The sequence below is a fragment of the Coturnix japonica genome, chromosome 1 (assembly GCF_054131305.1).
Source record: "Coturnix japonica strain WE chromosome 1, WE-NBRP24, whole genome shotgun sequence".
Classification (NCBI taxonomy): Eukaryota; Metazoa; Chordata; class Aves; order Galliformes; family Phasianidae; genus Coturnix; species Coturnix japonica.
This window is the reverse complement of record NC_140663.1, coordinates 170,722,471-170,740,495: the sequence shown is the minus strand read 5'-3', so window position 1 is coordinate 170,740,495 and position 18,025 is coordinate 170,722,471. Positions and strand designations below refer to the sequence as shown.

At 41.4% G+C, this 18,025-nt stretch overlaps 1 protein-coding gene across 10 annotated transcripts in view; it reads right to left on the bottom strand.

The window, feature by feature from the left end:
- The window catches only part of NOX4 (NADPH oxidase 4), a 93,995-nt gene extending 77,278 nt beyond the window's left edge, over nt 1–16,717 (bottom strand). For 7 of the 10 annotated variants that reach the window (XR_014931929.1, XR_014931915.1, XR_014931911.1 and 4 more), the window contains exons 1-6: nt 16,514–16,713; nt 15,912–16,007; nt 5,505–5,615; nt 4,315–4,399; nt 3,602–3,699; nt 1,645–1,672 (exon numbers count right to left, since the gene is read on the bottom strand). Coding sequence is in view for 3 of the 10 variants with exons in the window: in XM_015852360.2 (XP_015707846.2) it covers nt 1,645–1,672; nt 3,602–3,699; nt 4,315–4,399; nt 5,505–5,615; nt 15,912–16,007; nt 16,514–16,570 (475 nt within the window). In the remaining 7 variants the exon portion in view is untranslated. Of the gene's footprint in view, nt 1–1,644; nt 1,673–3,601; nt 3,700–4,314; nt 4,432–5,504; nt 5,616–15,911; nt 16,008–16,513 lie in introns of all 10 variants that reach the window. The other 3 variants (XR_014931924.1, XM_015852362.3, XM_085509298.1) reach the window with 3 other exon arrangements.
- Between the last annotated feature and the right edge of the window lie 1,308 nt (nt 16,718–18,025).

Genomic DNA, 18,025 nt, shown 5'->3' with positions numbered 1-18,025 from the left:
TCCTGCCCAAAAAAGTACAGTATATCATCTGCCTAAAGACAGATTGGACAAATCCCAACCAGAGTAACACTTTGGTGATGAGCACTTTATCATCAAAATTGCTATCCAAGGAACTAAGTGTCTGAACTGAGAACTAAGAAACTAGAAGCCACGAAGCATTATGTCGAAATACTTCACTTCCTGAAGAATGTAAACTCTTAGAAGTTTTTAAGCATAGCTCCTGGTCTAAAAACCACATGTTTAGATTTAAGCAAAGTCAGCTAGGCCAGTCACTGATTTAAGTATCTTTTTAGCATCAGAATGTGTCTCAAATTGATTTCATGGATGCACAATGGTAAAAACAGATTATAGGGGGTCCAAGATCTTTTCAGATGATCACATCCTATATTTCAGAACAAGCTAGCCTTTTTAGTTTAAAATAATTAATTGCGATTTTAGACTTTCTAGTGATAAAGAGACAATCTCATCCTTTCATAAGCACTCTTCATCCACTTGCTGAGAGGTCTTATAACCAAACTCTGATGCATCTCAAATCAAACCTCAGCTTTTACAAGCTGTAAGAAGAATCTAGGCCTAAAATCTGTGTAAGTTTTTGCACAGAGTACATAGTTTTATACTTTCATGGAAAGCTTACAGTTAAAAACAGTCGTATTAGAAAATGTGTGTTCTCCCTGCTGCCTCCTTCCTTACAGGCAGTCTATGTGTGACCAGGATTTGGACACAATAATCCTGGTGGTTCCCTTCCAACTCAGTATATTCTATGGTTCACTTCTTAATCTAGTTGGATATGCAGTCTGAAATCAATATCCCTTCTGACACATATACATCCAATTCATTTGTAGTAACATCAATTTCTACTATCTCAGTTTTTTACTTCCACTGCTCCCAACTCATCCGTAGCTTGCTTAAGGTTTTTGGAAAGCACTTTCCCCAGAGTCACTAGTAAACAGCAAACTTATCAAGACTGACACATTTACAGGCCTATTCAGTAACCCAAATTTACTGCTGTTCAGAGTGATTCCTTTGGGTCTTGCTTTAAATGCTACCAAGTCAGTAGCTTTGCATTTGATATAAATAGGAGTGAAAGATATAACATCAGAAGAAGACCTTTTCTGCACTTCCAAAGCACTACAGCTCAAGCTTGTGCCTAACCCCTTCGTAACTAAAATGTTGCTCTCTTTCAAATTCCTGCCCCAAATATGTCTTTATTTATTTACACTTCAAAAGTGCTGAAGCTTGATAGCTGGGTAGTGGTTTAAATTTCTCTGAAGTTCAAAAAACTTTTTAATAAACCTGCTGAAGCAAGAAGACTGCTTTTTGGATATGTTTTTGTTTTCTAGAAATTAAATCATTTAGGAATTTGGTTTTAATATCATGCAGAATCTCTGTTTGAAACTAATCATTTTCTACTGACTCATCTGGACAACAACAGCTTTGAAGATGTTGCTCATCCTACTACAGAGGCTTATGTAATTCCTCCCTCATGACTACTGGGTAAGCAAACCCAGGGTACATTAACACAAACAACATAGCTTAGCTGAGATACAACAAATGCATCACACAAACTGATAATCAAATTGTTTTGTCCGGGGATCGATGAAGAAGAGCAACAAACTTTCTCTTTTGGTTTTATAAAAGACTTACCAGTAGCAAAAAGGAGTTTCCTTGGGTCCTAAAAAAACAAATGGGGGAAAAAAAGGTCAGTAAATAATTCTATATGCATGTGAATAATGTAGAGGAAAAAAAAGGCTCATATGTAGTTCATACAGCTCACACACAATAGATGCCATAAGTAGTCTCTAATTCTGGATGCAGGAATGGGTTGGATGAGAGTTTATACTGACTGCAATTCAAGATCAACTAAAACTTTTGCCTTTGCATTTCCTGAGCAAAGACAAAATATAACATCATGAAAAACTGGGAGGCAGGTAATTTTGCAGATAACTATTTCTTGAAAACCTAACCTCACCCAGTTACATCATACCTTTGGAAGGACAAAGAGGGACACAAGAGTGAGAGATCTGGAAATAAAATGGAAGAGCATTTTACTGCCGACTACATCGCCAAGAGGTAGGCAGTGGACCCCACTGAAGCAAGACTGAACTCTAAGAAGGTAACAAAAGAAGGCCAGATGCTCCAGTGTCCTTCACAAGAGAAAAGGTGGAAGCAGAGAAGTTCAATGAGAAGGAGATGAGGGGATTTGTCATCCTCACAGAAAACTGTCCCACTCCCCAGATCTTAAGTCTTGTAAAATTTTTGTCTTCGTTGCACAGACATTTTTAACAAGCCAACTTGTAGCAAAAGGCAGTGAAGGGAGGTAGGCACTTTTCATACAACTCAGGAAAAATTAAGCATCCCCATCATCATCTGCATCCAAATATGCACACTTTTCCAACCACGAACACAGGATGCCAGTAGCATCCAGATTGCTCATCACAATTAATGAAACACATTTAAGAGGAATTCAAGCAGAAATGCTCAAGAGCTATTAAAGTACCTAAAATCCAAGAACCTTCCATCTTAGAGTTACTAAAAACTTGCTTCGTATCCATTTTCTATTGCAAAATTCTTAATTCTGTTTAGCGGAGGCTGTCATCCATAACCTGGCGTGTTCTTCCCTGAGGCAAGCTCTTGCCAACATTTCTGATGAGACTCTATCTACCAGACCACTCCTAGCACACACACACACTCTTGACTTCAATCCAGAATCTCAGCACAACAGTTGGTGTTGGTATGTCTGCCTCCCATAGCACAGCTCAGGAATTAGGAATTAGGTCATCCACCCAGGGAGCAAAAGACCTTGGTTGTTGGTCCTTACGAGCCTGAGCTGACTCAAGTTCTCCTTTTCCAGGAAAGGATGCAGCTGGGATGGAATCATTTTAAATCCTTACCAATTAATTTGGTAGATGAAGACTTGAGACTAGAATGAATGTAAACAAGATCAGAGCCCAGGGAAGAAAAAGTTCTGGACTTCAATCTTAATCCTGAAGTCTTCACATTTCTAGTGCCAAGTGCAGAAGGGATTCGGACTCTGATATGCCTTCAAAAGACCTGCATCATACGCAGACAAGTCACTTCTGTAAGTAGAAATTAGCTTCCAGCCCAGTTGATGCAGACCAGTTAATTCCACTCTTAGCATACACAGTTCCCACTGCAGTTCAGAAGTGCAGATCAGTCACAAGTCCCATCTATTCTCATAGCCCCGACATATGTCAGCACTACATTCTCAACACTGGAAATACAGAATGTACCTGCCTCAAAACAGCAGCAGAAGCCTTCCAGCTCAGTCCACACAAGAAACACAGAGAAGCAAGAAACAGCAGAATAAAGGGCAAGATTAAAGGACTTGGTGGATTTACTTCCACCTCCTAGTGAATTAAGTGTGAATACAGCTAGCTTAACAACATCATCAAAACATACTACGTGCAGAGGAGAATAAAATCCATAGCAATCCATACGACAGTTTTTTCAGTGCAAAAAGCAGCAGTGATCTAAACAGTACAGCTCCCAGAATGGACTGTACAATGCAATAAGATATGCCAACACTAAAATATTTAAATTATGCATTTATAATCAGAATATAAAAGGACAGTTGGCTCACCTCACCACGATAGTGTGCTGCATTTATTGCCAGAAAATCTTCATTGTAATTCTCAGAGAAGTTAAGTGCGTTCACCAGATGAGCAGCAACATGTAAGACTAAAACAAATAAAAAAACCACAAAGGAAAACTGAGATCAACAAGAGGTATATTCTGCCCTGAACAAAACAAAAGCGGCTCCTCAGATGCCAAGTAACAATCCCATTAACAACAAAGGATGCATCAGGGTCTACTAGATATTCCTAGCAGAAAGTTGTATGTATTTTAAGACTTTTTCCACACTATAGCAATAATTTCTCACTGAAGAGCTTCAGCTGAGAAGTAGCACTGAAAGGTGCCCACCAAGGAATGTTTCTTCCTCACTGAATGTGGAATTGGTCTCCACTGCAGAACACTCGGCAGCATCTCACCTTTTCACACAAATTTCTGAACCACCATCTAGAATCACTTACAATGGCAGATTCTGACCTGATCTCATTTCCTTCCAAAAACTGTAATTTTAGTGAAAGCCTGAGATCTAGATCATAACTTCATGTGTTTAAAGGGAAAATAAAACCTACAGACAGCTAAGAAAGCATTCACAATGTAAGGCAGGAAAGCACAGAGCAAGCGTACCCCCAAATGTATTGTACAGGAAGAACCACCAAATACTGCTTTGTTCAACATGTTCCCACAGAAAGGAATACATATATGCTCACAACATTAAGATCTCACCTGAAAAGATGCATATTGTAGCACCGCATGTCACGTGGAAAGTTTTACTTTTGTCTATCAGCCTTCTGGTCTTCCTGCTGGCAACCTAATAAGAGAAGAATTCAAGCAATCTCTCTTCTAAAACAAAGCAAAGAAAAAAAAAAAATACTAACAGCAATTGAAGGGATTTAACAATAACTTCAGCTTTTATGACGTTAAATAACCTTGTAAGCACAGCACCTAATCTAAAAACTACAGGTTGATGAGAATAAGACAGTTTTTAGGTGCTGATTATGAACTTTCAGCTGCACCAGTTACAAAGATGCTACAACGATGTTAAGAGCATATAAAATAATGTCTCTTCAGCTCTTAAAATTCATAATTCTAGCATTATAATTTCTAGAATTGCTGTAGCTGTCACTGACTCCTCACTTGAGCATCTACAGGCATCCAGCCTTACAGGTACTGCCACAGGATGAATAGGACTGGTGGGTTCAATTTTCAACCATCTAAAAAACAGTCATTTTCCCCAAAAACTTACATTTATCTTGAACTAACCAGTGAATCAAAAACAAGCTCAATTAATGAATACATGCACAGAAAAGAAGCCCTCTTAGCTTTGCCACGAGTCTTTTTCTTCCTGCAATAACCAATACAACGGGTTGGGTACTTTTATTTAGTTATTTCATCTCCAGTGGCACTTCACAAGTCATACAGAGTTGAATTTTTTTTTTGCTCTTGAACTCTACCACAATTCTACTATAGCAGTAAAAGGGACACAGATGTCTTTTACATGAGAGTTGGAAAAGGAGCAGAACTCATCTGGTCAAAGTTCTACTGCAATCCCACGTCCTACCAAAAAGACTGCAAAAAACTCATCACAAGTCCAATCAAACCAGACAATGCCAGCCAAAGCATTGATGTCAGTGAGGTCATGAATTGAGGATGAATTTCACTGAATCATAAAGTCATTTGAGCTGGACTTGATGACATTTAATCGCCCTGTCCAACTTCCCTGCAGTGAACAGAGACATCTATATCTAAGTCAGTCTCCTCAGAATCTGGTCCAGTCTGAACATCTGTGCTACTGCACCATGTTGGCATATACCGTAGAATAAACAGTGATAAAACATTTAGCTCTTATTATGTTTAGACAATATAAACCAGAGCATTTTACTCCTTAACTTCTGCATTCTGAGGACAGTACTCACCTTCTGAGATCCCCGGAGGAAGGCCAAGAGAATGCGGCACATTGGGAGCAGGACCAGGCAGCAGTTGAGATTAAGGACAGATGCTGAAGCTCTGCTAACACACAATCCTAGCTGAACAAATACAGGAAGAGTCAGACAAAAGGGAGAAAAGATGCTCTTAACATTTTAAGCAATACTAAAGGTCCTTTCTGTTTCTGCTTAAATAGCTCCCATGTTCTCTTGGCTGGTCAGAACAACAGAGTTTCATATCATTTTGCACATACAACGATGCACAAGGCACACCAACCTGGCCTCTGAAAGGAAACAGCTCCCACTTTTCATCAAAAAATTACTCAAAATAAGTTTTGAATTAAAACCAGACTTCTGAAAGGGGCTTAGAGATTGGTTTAAGCTGAATTGATAATACTGTTTCAAGGCCTGTCAGGGCATCATCACTAAATTCCTCATTCATTCACACTATTCCATGCCACATTTGGACCCAAAGAAAGCAGGTTCACTTAACTACTCAGTACGCAGAAAATTAATGAAATCTAATTTCACTACTGTTTTTAATCGGTATATTTGGAACTTACATAATTAGAACAAAAACACTTGTCAAATAAATGAATAAAGCACACATTAGTGTCATAACTGTATTTTTTCAGCTTATTTTAGTTTCTCATTCATTTATGAATTTTAAAGAAGTTAGCAATGTGCCATTGTTCTCCCAGCTATTAGGCTGAATTACCATTTACCAGCTTTTATAAGAGGTGCTTTCAGAACGTCAACAGATTTCTAGAACAATATTGCTTCCAGTGTTCTCTAAATCCAAGTTTTCCAATTCCTAAAGAAATTAACAAAAAACTGATATAACTCTGTATGATAAGTAAAATGCTGCCTAGGTGTTTGTTTTGCACATACACATATTACAACATACAAGTTACTAAAGATCTATCACTTTTCCAGTATGGACCTTCAGAAAAGAAAATTTTATGTCCAAAAAAGAAACGAAGAAAAATTAATTAAGTCATATCTTTCTTATCAAGCAAAACCAGATAAATTTATTTTTCAATCTTAAAAATATTACACAAGCCTTTTAACTTCAGGCTATTCGGTGCTTTTTCAGAGACTTATCTACTTGTTATAGAAATTGATAAAACAGAACCTAGTAGAACCAAAGAAAGCAACAGGAACACAGCTCTCTGTACCATATCACACCAAAAGCACCATACTTGGAAAGATCATTTTTGTGTATAAATGGCTGGTTATTACACACAAAGGGACAGGATCTTTGTGCCTGCTCTCATGATTAGTAACACCCACGTACCTGTCTTCTAATGTAAATCTGGACAACCACCACAACTCCAGCCAACTAAAATTTCCACTTCAAAGTATGATTTAAGCAATGATGCATACATCCATAGTAAGTATTTCTTCATCTTTGCCCACTTTAGCTTTATCTCTGCCAACATTACTGTCTAAAGTGAATTTACAACATCAATAAGTATTTTCAGACTATTAGGGAAACTAGCAGTACCCCTGAAGCCATTAGACTTAAGAACAAGTAAAATGCCTCCTCAATGAGCTACTTGCATTACACAAGACTGCCTGTATTTTCATTAACCTTCCCTCTAAGCTAAAAATGTAACACATTCAAAGCACGGCCATTAAAAACATATATGCAGTTTTATTACAGCTTGCTGATGTGTTACTGAATTCCAGCAATAAACGAGCACATTTTGAGAAACAACCAGAGAATCACAGAATGGCCTGGGTTGAAAAGGACCACAAAGATCATCTAGTTTCAAGGCCCTGCTACATGCAGAGTTGCCAATCACCAGGCCAGGCTGCCTGGAGCCAGAGAACTTCAAATTAAACTGAATTATTCCTGCATCTCTTAACGAAGACCCAAAAGATTAAACAAATAAACAAAAAAAACCAAAAACTTGTTAGCTTTCTAATTGAATTTCTTGAGTATAATAACTTCTATTGTATGATCTACGTAACACATCATAAGTTTCTGAAGAACTTATATTGCCTTAGTTTAGACATAAACAAGACAATGGATCAGTCACCCAATGTATCAGGTATCCTTTATCAGGCACAACTATTGTATTTGCAAAACTTTAACAGAACAGTCTATTTTGGAATGTTCTAAAGTAGTTACTTCTAAATGAATAAAAATTGTACCAAATCAGGAAAATAATAGTACTACTGATGCGACAGAGCCTGAATGACCCATGAGCAGAGTTAAAGAACAGCCCTAATCCAGGTCTTCCAGTCCTTCCACAAACACAAGGAGCTGTGCTTTTCTATGCCATTCTTTGACAAATAGCACATTCTAATTCCCAGAGTCATTCCTAGTGAGCAATCACCTTCCATTAAACCCAATTCAATGCTATCAGCATCAGTACAAAGGTTAAGAAAAAAGCAGGAAATGGCTTTTCCAGAAACGCAGTGCACTTCTAGGAAAGCGTGACTGAAATAGTTTCATGAATGGTTCATTTCAGGTTTTACTCCGAAGAAATAAAACGGGGCAACATATGCCAAAAGAAGCTCATGAGTAATTTGAAAACAACAGTAAAGAAATACTGTTAGCAATTCTGAGAACCACAACTCATGCAAGACTCAGAATAACACAGCACTACATTTGCTCTTAACATATATCCAAAGGCTTAAAATATCCCCATGCAACTAATTCTTTCCAAATGGTTTCCAAGTGGTCTCTTTCTTGACTTCCTTTGTATTGACTGGGTGGCATAATAACGAATTAACAGAGTGCATTCCTGGATTGTAAAACTGGATTGGAACATTCTGCCACTGGAACAATAGGAGAATAAAAGATTTTTTTGCTCCCAGGCAACTTACTGCTTCTAGAAGAAAATACGTAGCAATACTAACTAGTTCAAAAGTGAGAGAATTATAATACTCTTTTTTTCCTAAGATTATCATTGCCTTAAGGAAAAAAAATAAACGTGTTATTTCATGTATATGCACATGAAATTGCTACAGGATCAAAAACAGAGAAAAAACACTTCCAAAAGCTCTGCTGGACACCTTTCTTCATCTGAGCATCTGACAGCATCCTTCTGTATAATCAGTAATACACATGCTTTTAACTCATTTCATTGAGGGGAAAAGAGGCATAGAAAAGCTAAAGAATTAACCAAATTCGCTAAGGAAACCTGCTGCATCTGTAGGAGGGAATTGGTCTCATTACTAACTTGAAGCTGCGATCTCAAAAACTAGGACAGATTTCTTCTCCACACAAGAAATCAGCATTTTCCTACTATACAGCAACAGAAAAAGGCTCCATAGATATATATAGGGAACACAGTTCTCTCCAGCCATCACTGCCTGCTGTATGCTAACATTACATGCTAACTAGGACAGCAAAGCAAAGAGTCAGCTCTCATCGGATGCTCGGAGTGTTGCTGGTAGCAAAATGAGTTTCTCCACAGTGAGAGAAGATTTTTCAGTATTTGAGGGCTAAAAAAAACTTACTGTGTATCAAAAAATTCCCACAGTTTGTTAGCTGTAAGCAGAGATGAACATTAGCTGCAGCTCCAGGTTTACAATCTAATATTCAGTACATGGTTGCAAATGACATTCTAGAGAATTCAGGAAAACCAACAAATATTGCTCTCTCTCACTTTTTAAGCCCATCCTGTAGGAAAAATGGCAGAAAAACAGGCACACTTCCATACCTAAATGTGGTACTTCTGATCCTCAGGCCTTTGCCATTTACATGCAACAATCCTAACCAAGTCATGGTGTGGGAAAAGCATCACTCACACAGAATCACACAGAATCACAGAATGACCCGGGTTGGAAGGGACCTCAAGGATCATGTAGTTCCAACCCCCTGCCTGGCAGGGCCACCAAACATACACCTTTACTAGCTCAGGTTGCCCAGGGCCTTGTCCAACCTGGTCTGGAACACCTCCAAGGACGGGGCATCCACAACCTCCCTGGGCAGCCTGTTCCAGGGCCTAACCACTCTCCTAGTGAAGAAAACCTTGAACCTTGAAGATCACTCCTTGACTCTCTCTCTGAAGAACTTTCTTTGAACTTCCTCAAATCCATGACTCGGACCTGATGATCCTCACAGGGCCCTTCCAACTGGGAATATTCTATGATTCAAGACAACATGAGCGGGAAGATCCATAAGCAACATCACATCCTACAGACAGGTTCTGAAGACCACCTCCCCAAATAAGTATTGGAGTAGATAAAAATATTTTCCTAGGCAGGAAAAACTGTGCTATGCAATGAGTCTTCATCGAGCTTCCTTTTCTTACTAAAACACTCTTGTTATTTAGGATAACAGAGCATATATAATCTAAGATGATAATTAGGCAATGGTAATGACATTTTTAGTTCTTTTATGAGGTACAGTTTATCTTCCATGCAGTATCAAGAATCAATATTGCCACTTAAACCCCACCTATCAGGCAATCCTCAAAAGTTGTTTTATTTTTCCCTTTCTGTTCTCATATTTAGGTCATGTTCCTCTTTTTTTATATACAGTCCCTTTGTGCTAGCTCACTCACTCAGCTTAAATCACTCATGCAATCTAAAGAAAGCAACTATCTTAATCTGGAATTCAGTATTAGCTTCCAATTTCTCTGATAATCTTCAGACAAAGGACACTCACAAGATTTCAGATCAAACGTTCATCTGTATTAATTAACCTGTTATGATCTTGACCCCAGAAAATACGATCCTAAAAAAAGAATACTTCTTGTGCCAGGCAGAATGAATGACACACACAAGGACTGGAATACATTTCAAGTTATCTCACAAAATCCAAGTGTTCAACTCACCCTCTGCAGCAACAGAACAAAGTGTGACAGTAATGCGAACATTAATTTGCAACAACAGCCTGAGTGGTTGATGGAGTGAGGTGCAGCATGACCTAAACTCCAGAAGATCAGTTATGAGCCACAGGATTAAAGATACTAAGGCCCAAGGAGAGCCACCACACACACTGTAACTCAGGGCCATGGCACTAAATTGCTGATTGCCCATTTTGAGTCACAGCTGCCCAAGTACAATCTGACATCTTCTACTAAGGCTTCCTCTATGCTGAATTATTCACCCTCACTCTAACACAGTGGATAACAGTCTGTAAAACCATTATTCTTGTGTGTAATTAAGCTATTTCAAGACCTGCTGCTGTTGGTCTGCTACAGGATACCTTCATTCATCAACTGAAGAAATATTTGGGCCATAATTACTCACTAATCAACACACAGGCACTGGAATTGGCTGCCCAGGGAGGTGGTGGAGTCACCAAACCTGGAGGTGTTCAAAGAACATTTAGACATTGTGTTGAGAGATATATGGTTTAGTGAGAGCTACTGGTGATGGGTGGATGGTTGGACTGGCTAATCCTGTAGGCCTTTTCCAACCTTGGCAATTCACTGATTCTAAGGCTCTACAATCACGGTCAAAACAAAAGTAAGAGCAATGACATTAACACAATAACGTGGTAAAGATTTCAGTATTCATTTAAGAGGTACCTCTGCTAATACTGCTACACAACAAGGTGGAAGTTGCCCGTGTAAGTAACTTTAGTGTCCTCCATAGGACTACTGCCACCTGAACTTAAAAAATAAACCACAACAAAACACCTGCATAAGAACTATATAGTACAGAACCCAGGGTCTTCACTGGCTTGTAACTTACAACCATGTAAGAAACAAATGCTGAACTCCAACCTGTCCAGGAAGGATAACGGGATGAAAGAAAAAATGTTTTAATAAACAACAAAAACAAACAAAAACCAAATGGAATGAGGCAAAGAAAATGCACAAAAAAGATCAGTTTACAAATTCAGGGAGACTGTCAAGATAAGGTATTGTGAATTAACACTGAGCCTTCACTACAAGATCCTACATACACACACGTATCCATATATATACACACGTATACAGTTACCATAGTAACATAAACCTATTAGTAAATATTTTTGCTGCATGTAATAACCTGAAGAAGAAACCCCAGATGCCTTGGTTACAAGGCAACTAAACAGCAAAAAAACACTGATACTAAAGAAAACAATGGGTCAAATAAACAATTATTTTTAATGCTTACATATGCAAGGGAAAATGCACAAGCATCACTGAGAGCACAGTCTGGCATAATTTAATTATCACGATAAATGATGAGACAAATAGAAGTAACTAGAACAACCAGAAGGCTCTGTCACCCTCACAGAAAAGATTTTCCTCACGTTTTCACAGAACTTCCTATGCTCTAGTTTGTACCCATTGCCCCTTGCTCCGTCACTGGGCACCACTACAAAGAGCTCAACCCCTTTTACTTGACTTCTGCACTTAGATATTCATAAATGTTGGTAAGGTCGCCTCTCTTAGAATCTTAGAATGGCCTGGGTTGAAAAGGACCACAATCATCATCCAGTTTCAACCCCCCTGTTATGTGCAGGGTTGCCAACCATCAGACCAGGCTGCTCAGAGCCACATCCAGCCTGGCCTTGAATGCCTCCAGGAATGGGGCATCCACAGCCTCCTTGGGCAACCTGTTCCAGTGTGTCAGCAACCTCTGCATGAAAAAGTTTCTCCTAACATCTAAACTAAACCTCCCCTGTCTCAGTTTAAAGCAATTGCCCCTTGTCCTGTCACCATCCACCCTTGTAATCAGCCTTTCCCCCTCCCGTTTATATGCTCCCTTCAAGTACTGGAAGGTCAAAATAAGGACTCAAGAGTCCTGGATCCTTCAGCTTTTCCCTGCATGGGAGATGCTGCAGGCCCTTGTCTTCATGGCCCTCCACAGGACTCTCTTGAAAAGATCCCTGTCATTCTTGAACTGAAGAGCCCAGATCTGGACACAGTGGAAGGGGAGGATCGCCTCCCCTGATGTGCTGTCCATGGTCTTCTTCATGTACACCTGGATACCTCTGGCCTGCCTGGCCACAGGAGCACTCTTGTCTCACTGCAAACCTGCTTTCTTCCAGGATACCCAGGTCCTTCTTTGCAGAGCTCCTCTCCAGTAGGTCAGCCCCTATCCTGTACTGATGCATACAATTAAACCAAGGAACAAGAAAAAGGTATTTTGTTCAGTTCTGTCAAAACCAAGATTTAAGCTCAATTATGAGGCCAACTGTGAATACTGGACTAAATTTGTTGGTCAGATGCAAGTGAATTTGTTTGGAAAAAGACCTGTGAAGCTAGAGAAGGGAGAAATGTGGAAGTATAAAAGGAAATAAACTACCTGGACAATTTACCTGTCCAAGCAGACATAAAATCTCCAACAATTAAAACACTGAAGTTACATTCAGGAATCCATGAATCCTCCTTTCTGTAAATTACATCTGCTATGTCTTGTAGTGTCTCTCATATGGAGAATATTCCTTTCCTCTTTGCTACACTCAAACATAATGAGGTGATCCTCCCCCTCTACTCTGCCTTGGTGAAGCCTCATCTGGAATATTGCGTCCAGTTCTGGGCTCCCCAATACAAAAAAAGACAGGGATCTCTTGGAAAGAGTCCAGCGGAGGGCCACTAAGATGGTGAAGGGCCTGGAGCATCTCCCCTATGAGGAGAGACTTAGGGAACTGGGTCTGTTTAGCCTTGAGAAAAGACTGAGAGGGGACTTGATCCAGGTTTATAAATATCTGAGGTGTGGGAGCCATAGTGGTGAGTCTGGTCTCTTTTCAGTAGTGCGTGGGGATAGGACTAGAGGTAATGGGATGAAAGTACAGCATAGGAAGTTCCGCACAAATGTGCACAAGAACTTCTTTACAGTGAGGGTGACGGAGCACTGGAACAGGCTGCCCAGGGAGGTGGTGGAGTCTCCTTCTCTGGAGATATTTAAGACCCACCTGGACACCTACCTGTGTGACATGGTGTAGGGAGCCTGCTTTGGCAGGGGGGCTGGACTCCATGATCTCTAGAGGTCCCTTCCAACCCCTACAATTCTGTGATTCTGTGTAATCAGTGCTTGTTCCATACCTTCCCATTCTTTTCTCTAGGCTACACAACGCCAAAAGTTGGCACTTTCTAAGTAATAAAAATGTGAGTTGCTTCATCTGTATCATATTCCTGAACACACAGCCCTAAAACCATTCATAAGACAAGGTTATGATCAGCAGTGCTACAAGCAGTTAACAAAATAATCAGTTCATTGAGGCAGAAGTACTGGGGAGGGTTTTTACATCCACCAGGTTCTGGTTTAATTTATCCTGCAAGAGTCTTATACCCACAGAATTACTCAGATAGGAAGGGAACTCAGGAACTCTCTTTTCCAACTTCCTACTTCAAGCAAGTTCAACGTGAAATTCAAACTAAGCTTGCTCAGAGTTCTGCCCAATTTGTTTTCATGGCACTAAGGGACATGATTTAGTAATTGGATTCCATAAGTCAGGTCAATGTTTGAACTTCATGATCTTGAAGTTCTTTTTGAACCTGAATGAAAACCTCAAGGGACAGAGATTCCACAGTAGCTCATGGACTCCTCATCAAGATTCAAACTGAGAAAAGTGATAAAATCTGATGCAACATAAATCTACACACCAAACTTTGCAGTGTTAAATGATGTGCTCTTCCTAACCACACCACTGTACCTGACCTATCTTTGCACTCCCAGGACACCACTGTGCTATTACTGAGTTTTTGCAGGCATTGAATATAGCACCAGACACATTCAGAGACACACCTGAGTAAGAGCTCAGTACCTTAGTAACTTTAAAATCCCACGCTAAGCATCTTGTTTAAGGTCACAAACACAGAATAAAACTGAGCTTCCCTCTTCCGATGAAGGCTGATGGAAACTGAACCATTTCAGTGACAACCGAAGGAAAGAATAACCTCATTCTTCACATGGGAAAGTAATAGTGTAAAAGTATGGCAAGATGAATATATTTCAGATACTCAAGTCTTTATTTCATATGGTTAGCTCCTGTTCTACAGCAACGCTTCTTGCTGGAAAGCAGTAACACTGCATGTGATAAATCTTTCAGTGATTCAAGTGAGAATACTCCTAAGAAGATTTTACTTTAACACGGTGTAAAAGAGAAGAAAAAAAAACACCTGAATCAACCTCACCAAGACACAAGATCTTTGTTTTTCAGTTAAGAAAAATGCAAGGCACTCACCCATGTGTGGAAGAGAAATGAGGCTGGTTATAGAGATGGAACACGAGACAGCCAATGGCTGTGCAGAATATGCCGTCTATTAACTGTCTCATTTCGAGGCAAAAGAAAAACCCCAAAAAATGGCCAGAAAACGAGCTGGCAAAAGGCAGATGAGTCTTCTGAATTGGGAGGAACTTTGCTGATTGATATCAGCTGACAACCTGACCCTACATGTTGACCCAACAACATTTGCTTTATAAACAACCTACTTGCTCTGCCAGGAGCCAAAGCTATTTTCAAATGGATGCACTGGGCTGCAAAGCCATTTGAGATAATAATAAAATGAAAACGCTTTCTGCTTTTTTCCTCATAAAAAAGCCACTGTTGTAAAATATGCAAGTACTACATCAGCTCATTTTCAAGCAAGTTTCACAAGGATCTGTGGAACTGGAGAGCTCTGGCAATGCTATCAACCATGTGAAAAACATACACCCTGGATCTACCAAAGATAAAAGAGATGACGTACAGCAGGTTAGGACATGCAGCATCCCTGCTTTTGCCCCAGGTCAGCTTACCACTGAAGTCCATAGTGTCACAAAGCATCGTGTTATTCATGCGCTTCTACCTGGATTTTAAAATCCTCTACAACTCTACAGACTTTTTCATAAAATTGCTATCACCAAATCTGCCTCTTTGGATAAAAATCATTCCAAGGAACCATGACTGCATAACTGTGGATTTAGAACCAGTCCCTATCTCAATTCTTTTGGTGGTGGTGGATGTTATAGTCAACAGACAAGCCTTCAATAGATTACTCACCTTCCAAGACTTTGTTTTCACAATATTTATTTAAATTTTAAATTTAAACAATATTTATTTAATTACAACGATTTACACTGAACCTATGAGCATGGCTACCTGAGACTGAAAAGAACCAAAGAATGACAACCTGAGATTGAAAAGAATCAAGAGATCCTGAAGCAAATTGGGATGAATAAGAGCACATGCCTATCAGCTTGGCTAATGCTTTGATGACAGAGGTTGGGCTCCATGCTGTTGAGCATGTTTGCATCCCTTCAAGCCTGCCAGCAGCAGGCAGGATGGAGGGGGAGGAAGGACTGCTGTCCTACACTTGAGTGGCTCTTCTTCTCAGTACTGGCAACTTTCTACTGCTAAGTAATTGCCATCAGTCTTGCAGTAATCTCCTGTCTGATCTTCTCCAACTTTGCAGTGCTTGCAGGCATTCTTTGTCATTGCAAATAGTTTCTGCCCCTTTCCTTTCTCCCAGAATCCCCATTTCCAGAGTAAAACTCAGCGTCCAGGTGACTCACCCCTAACATCTGATGCAGATAGTAATACTGCAGCCCTCGGCAGTAGAGCAGGAAGGTCTTCCAGAAGAACCACGCATTCAGCGAGAGCCAGAAAAACTAAAACCAAAAGAAAAGAGAGACTGGAAGTCATACGGACAGACTTTGCTGTATTCATTCAGTTTGTAAGTCACATGCATGTAGTTTCACACAGGTTTTTTTAAAATGGAAAACAAGCTTAGAGCGGTTAGCAAAAGTATTTCAGTAGTAATGCACGTGGAAGGGCAGCCTTTATGTGACACGTTTTCACTGACACTGAAAACACAAAACTTCTGTGAGTGAGGGCTCCTGGGAGTCGGCAAAGCACAAAACGCAGCTCCAGGCTCAAAGCACAGAAACGGAGACAAAGGCAGGAGGAGCAGGACCTGCGGACACCCTTTATACCCCAAACTTTGCCCATAAGGGCTGCAGACCCCCCTTATACCCCAAACTTTGCCCATAAGGGCTAACAAAGACACCGGGACACGCAGAGCCCTGCGCCCGCCCACCCGGCTCCGGGTCCACCTCACGCTCGGGCGGGAAGCGGCGCCCCCTCAACGTCTCCAAACCCCTCAGCAGCGCCCTACCAGAAAGAGGTGCTTGCTCCCTTCGTTGGCCAACCAGCTCCTCCACGACACGGCCATGGTGCTCTGCCCGCCGCCCCCACCACGAGCAACGCCGGCGGGGCTCGCGGGGTGCCGGTGGTGGGGGCGACGGGCGAGCGAACCCTCCTTTTCAGCCGGGTTGGGCCGGTCCTCCCTTCTCCCCACCCCTCACCCCCCGCCCTGTCTTCCGGCCGCCGGGGCGTGCGATCCGGACGGGTCCCGCTGAGTTCCCTGTGGGGCCCCGGCGCTTTGTCCCAAGCGGAGTGCGGCAGTGACCGCCCCCGGGAGGGTTTGGGGTCCCCAGAGCCTCATCCCTGACCGGCGGAGCGGGGACGGAGCGCTGAGGCTCGGCCCTGCCTTGCCCCGGCGGGATCCTTGTCTTCCCCACAACCTGGAAAAGCGTCATAGTGTGTTGTCTGCCTTAGAGCCCCAGAAAGTGGGGGAGCGGTGCAGAGTGCAACGAGACTAGAGGGAAAACAAAGAGGCTGCCTGAGGAACGGGCTGTAGGGGGTGGTTGGAAATGGGAAGGGGCAGATTTGGCTGCTGTGGGTCTGGCTCTGCTCACTTATGTGTCCCTAAGAGTTAAAGGGAGAGGTGGGTTCTCATGCACTCGTGGATATCGTGTCCTGTACAGAGTGTTTTGGGTTGAAAAGGGACCTTAAAGGCCAACTTCATGCGTGCATCAGTACAGGTTATGGGCTAAGCTGCTGGAGAGGTGCTCTGTGGAGTAGAATCTGGATAATCTCATGGTCAGCAGGTTGGCTATGAGTTAGTGTACCTTGTGTCCAGAACAGGATCCGAGTATGCATTAAGAAGAGTGCGGCTAGCAGGACTGGGGAGGTGATCCTCCCCTTCCACTCTGCCCTGGTGAAGGCACACTGATAATACTGTGTCCAGATCTGGGCTATTCAGTTCAAGAAAGACAGGGATCTCATCAAGAGAGTCTTGTGGAGGGCCACAAAGACAGTTAAGGGCCTGGAGCATCTCCCATGCATGGAAAGGCTGAGAGACCCAGGACTCTTGAGTCTGGAGAAGGGAAGACTGAGAGGGGATCTTATCAATGCTTGAGCTGGTTCTCTTCCTCTTAAGACTGGGTAAGTGGCCATGTTGCCTGTTCCTTATGATCCACATAGAATCAAAGAATCATAGAATGGCCTGAGTTGAAAAGCACCATAATGATCACCTAGTTTCAACCACCCCACCATATGCAGGGCCACCAACCACATATACTATGGGTGTCCAGTCTTTTGGCTTGTCTGAGCCACACGTCTTTGGCTGTGTATGCGTAAGTCACTCCAAAAGTAATGCCTCTTATTTGTTTCCGTGGAAACTGCAACAGATACAGTAAGCACAATAACACTGATAGAATGAATAGAACGCCTGTTTCAACATAGTCATCACCATTAGCTCTGCATTTTCGTTAGCAATAAACAGGAGGCTGTATGCTGTCCTCATAAAAGCCTGCCCCTGTGGAGGTGACCCACTGTCTCTGTT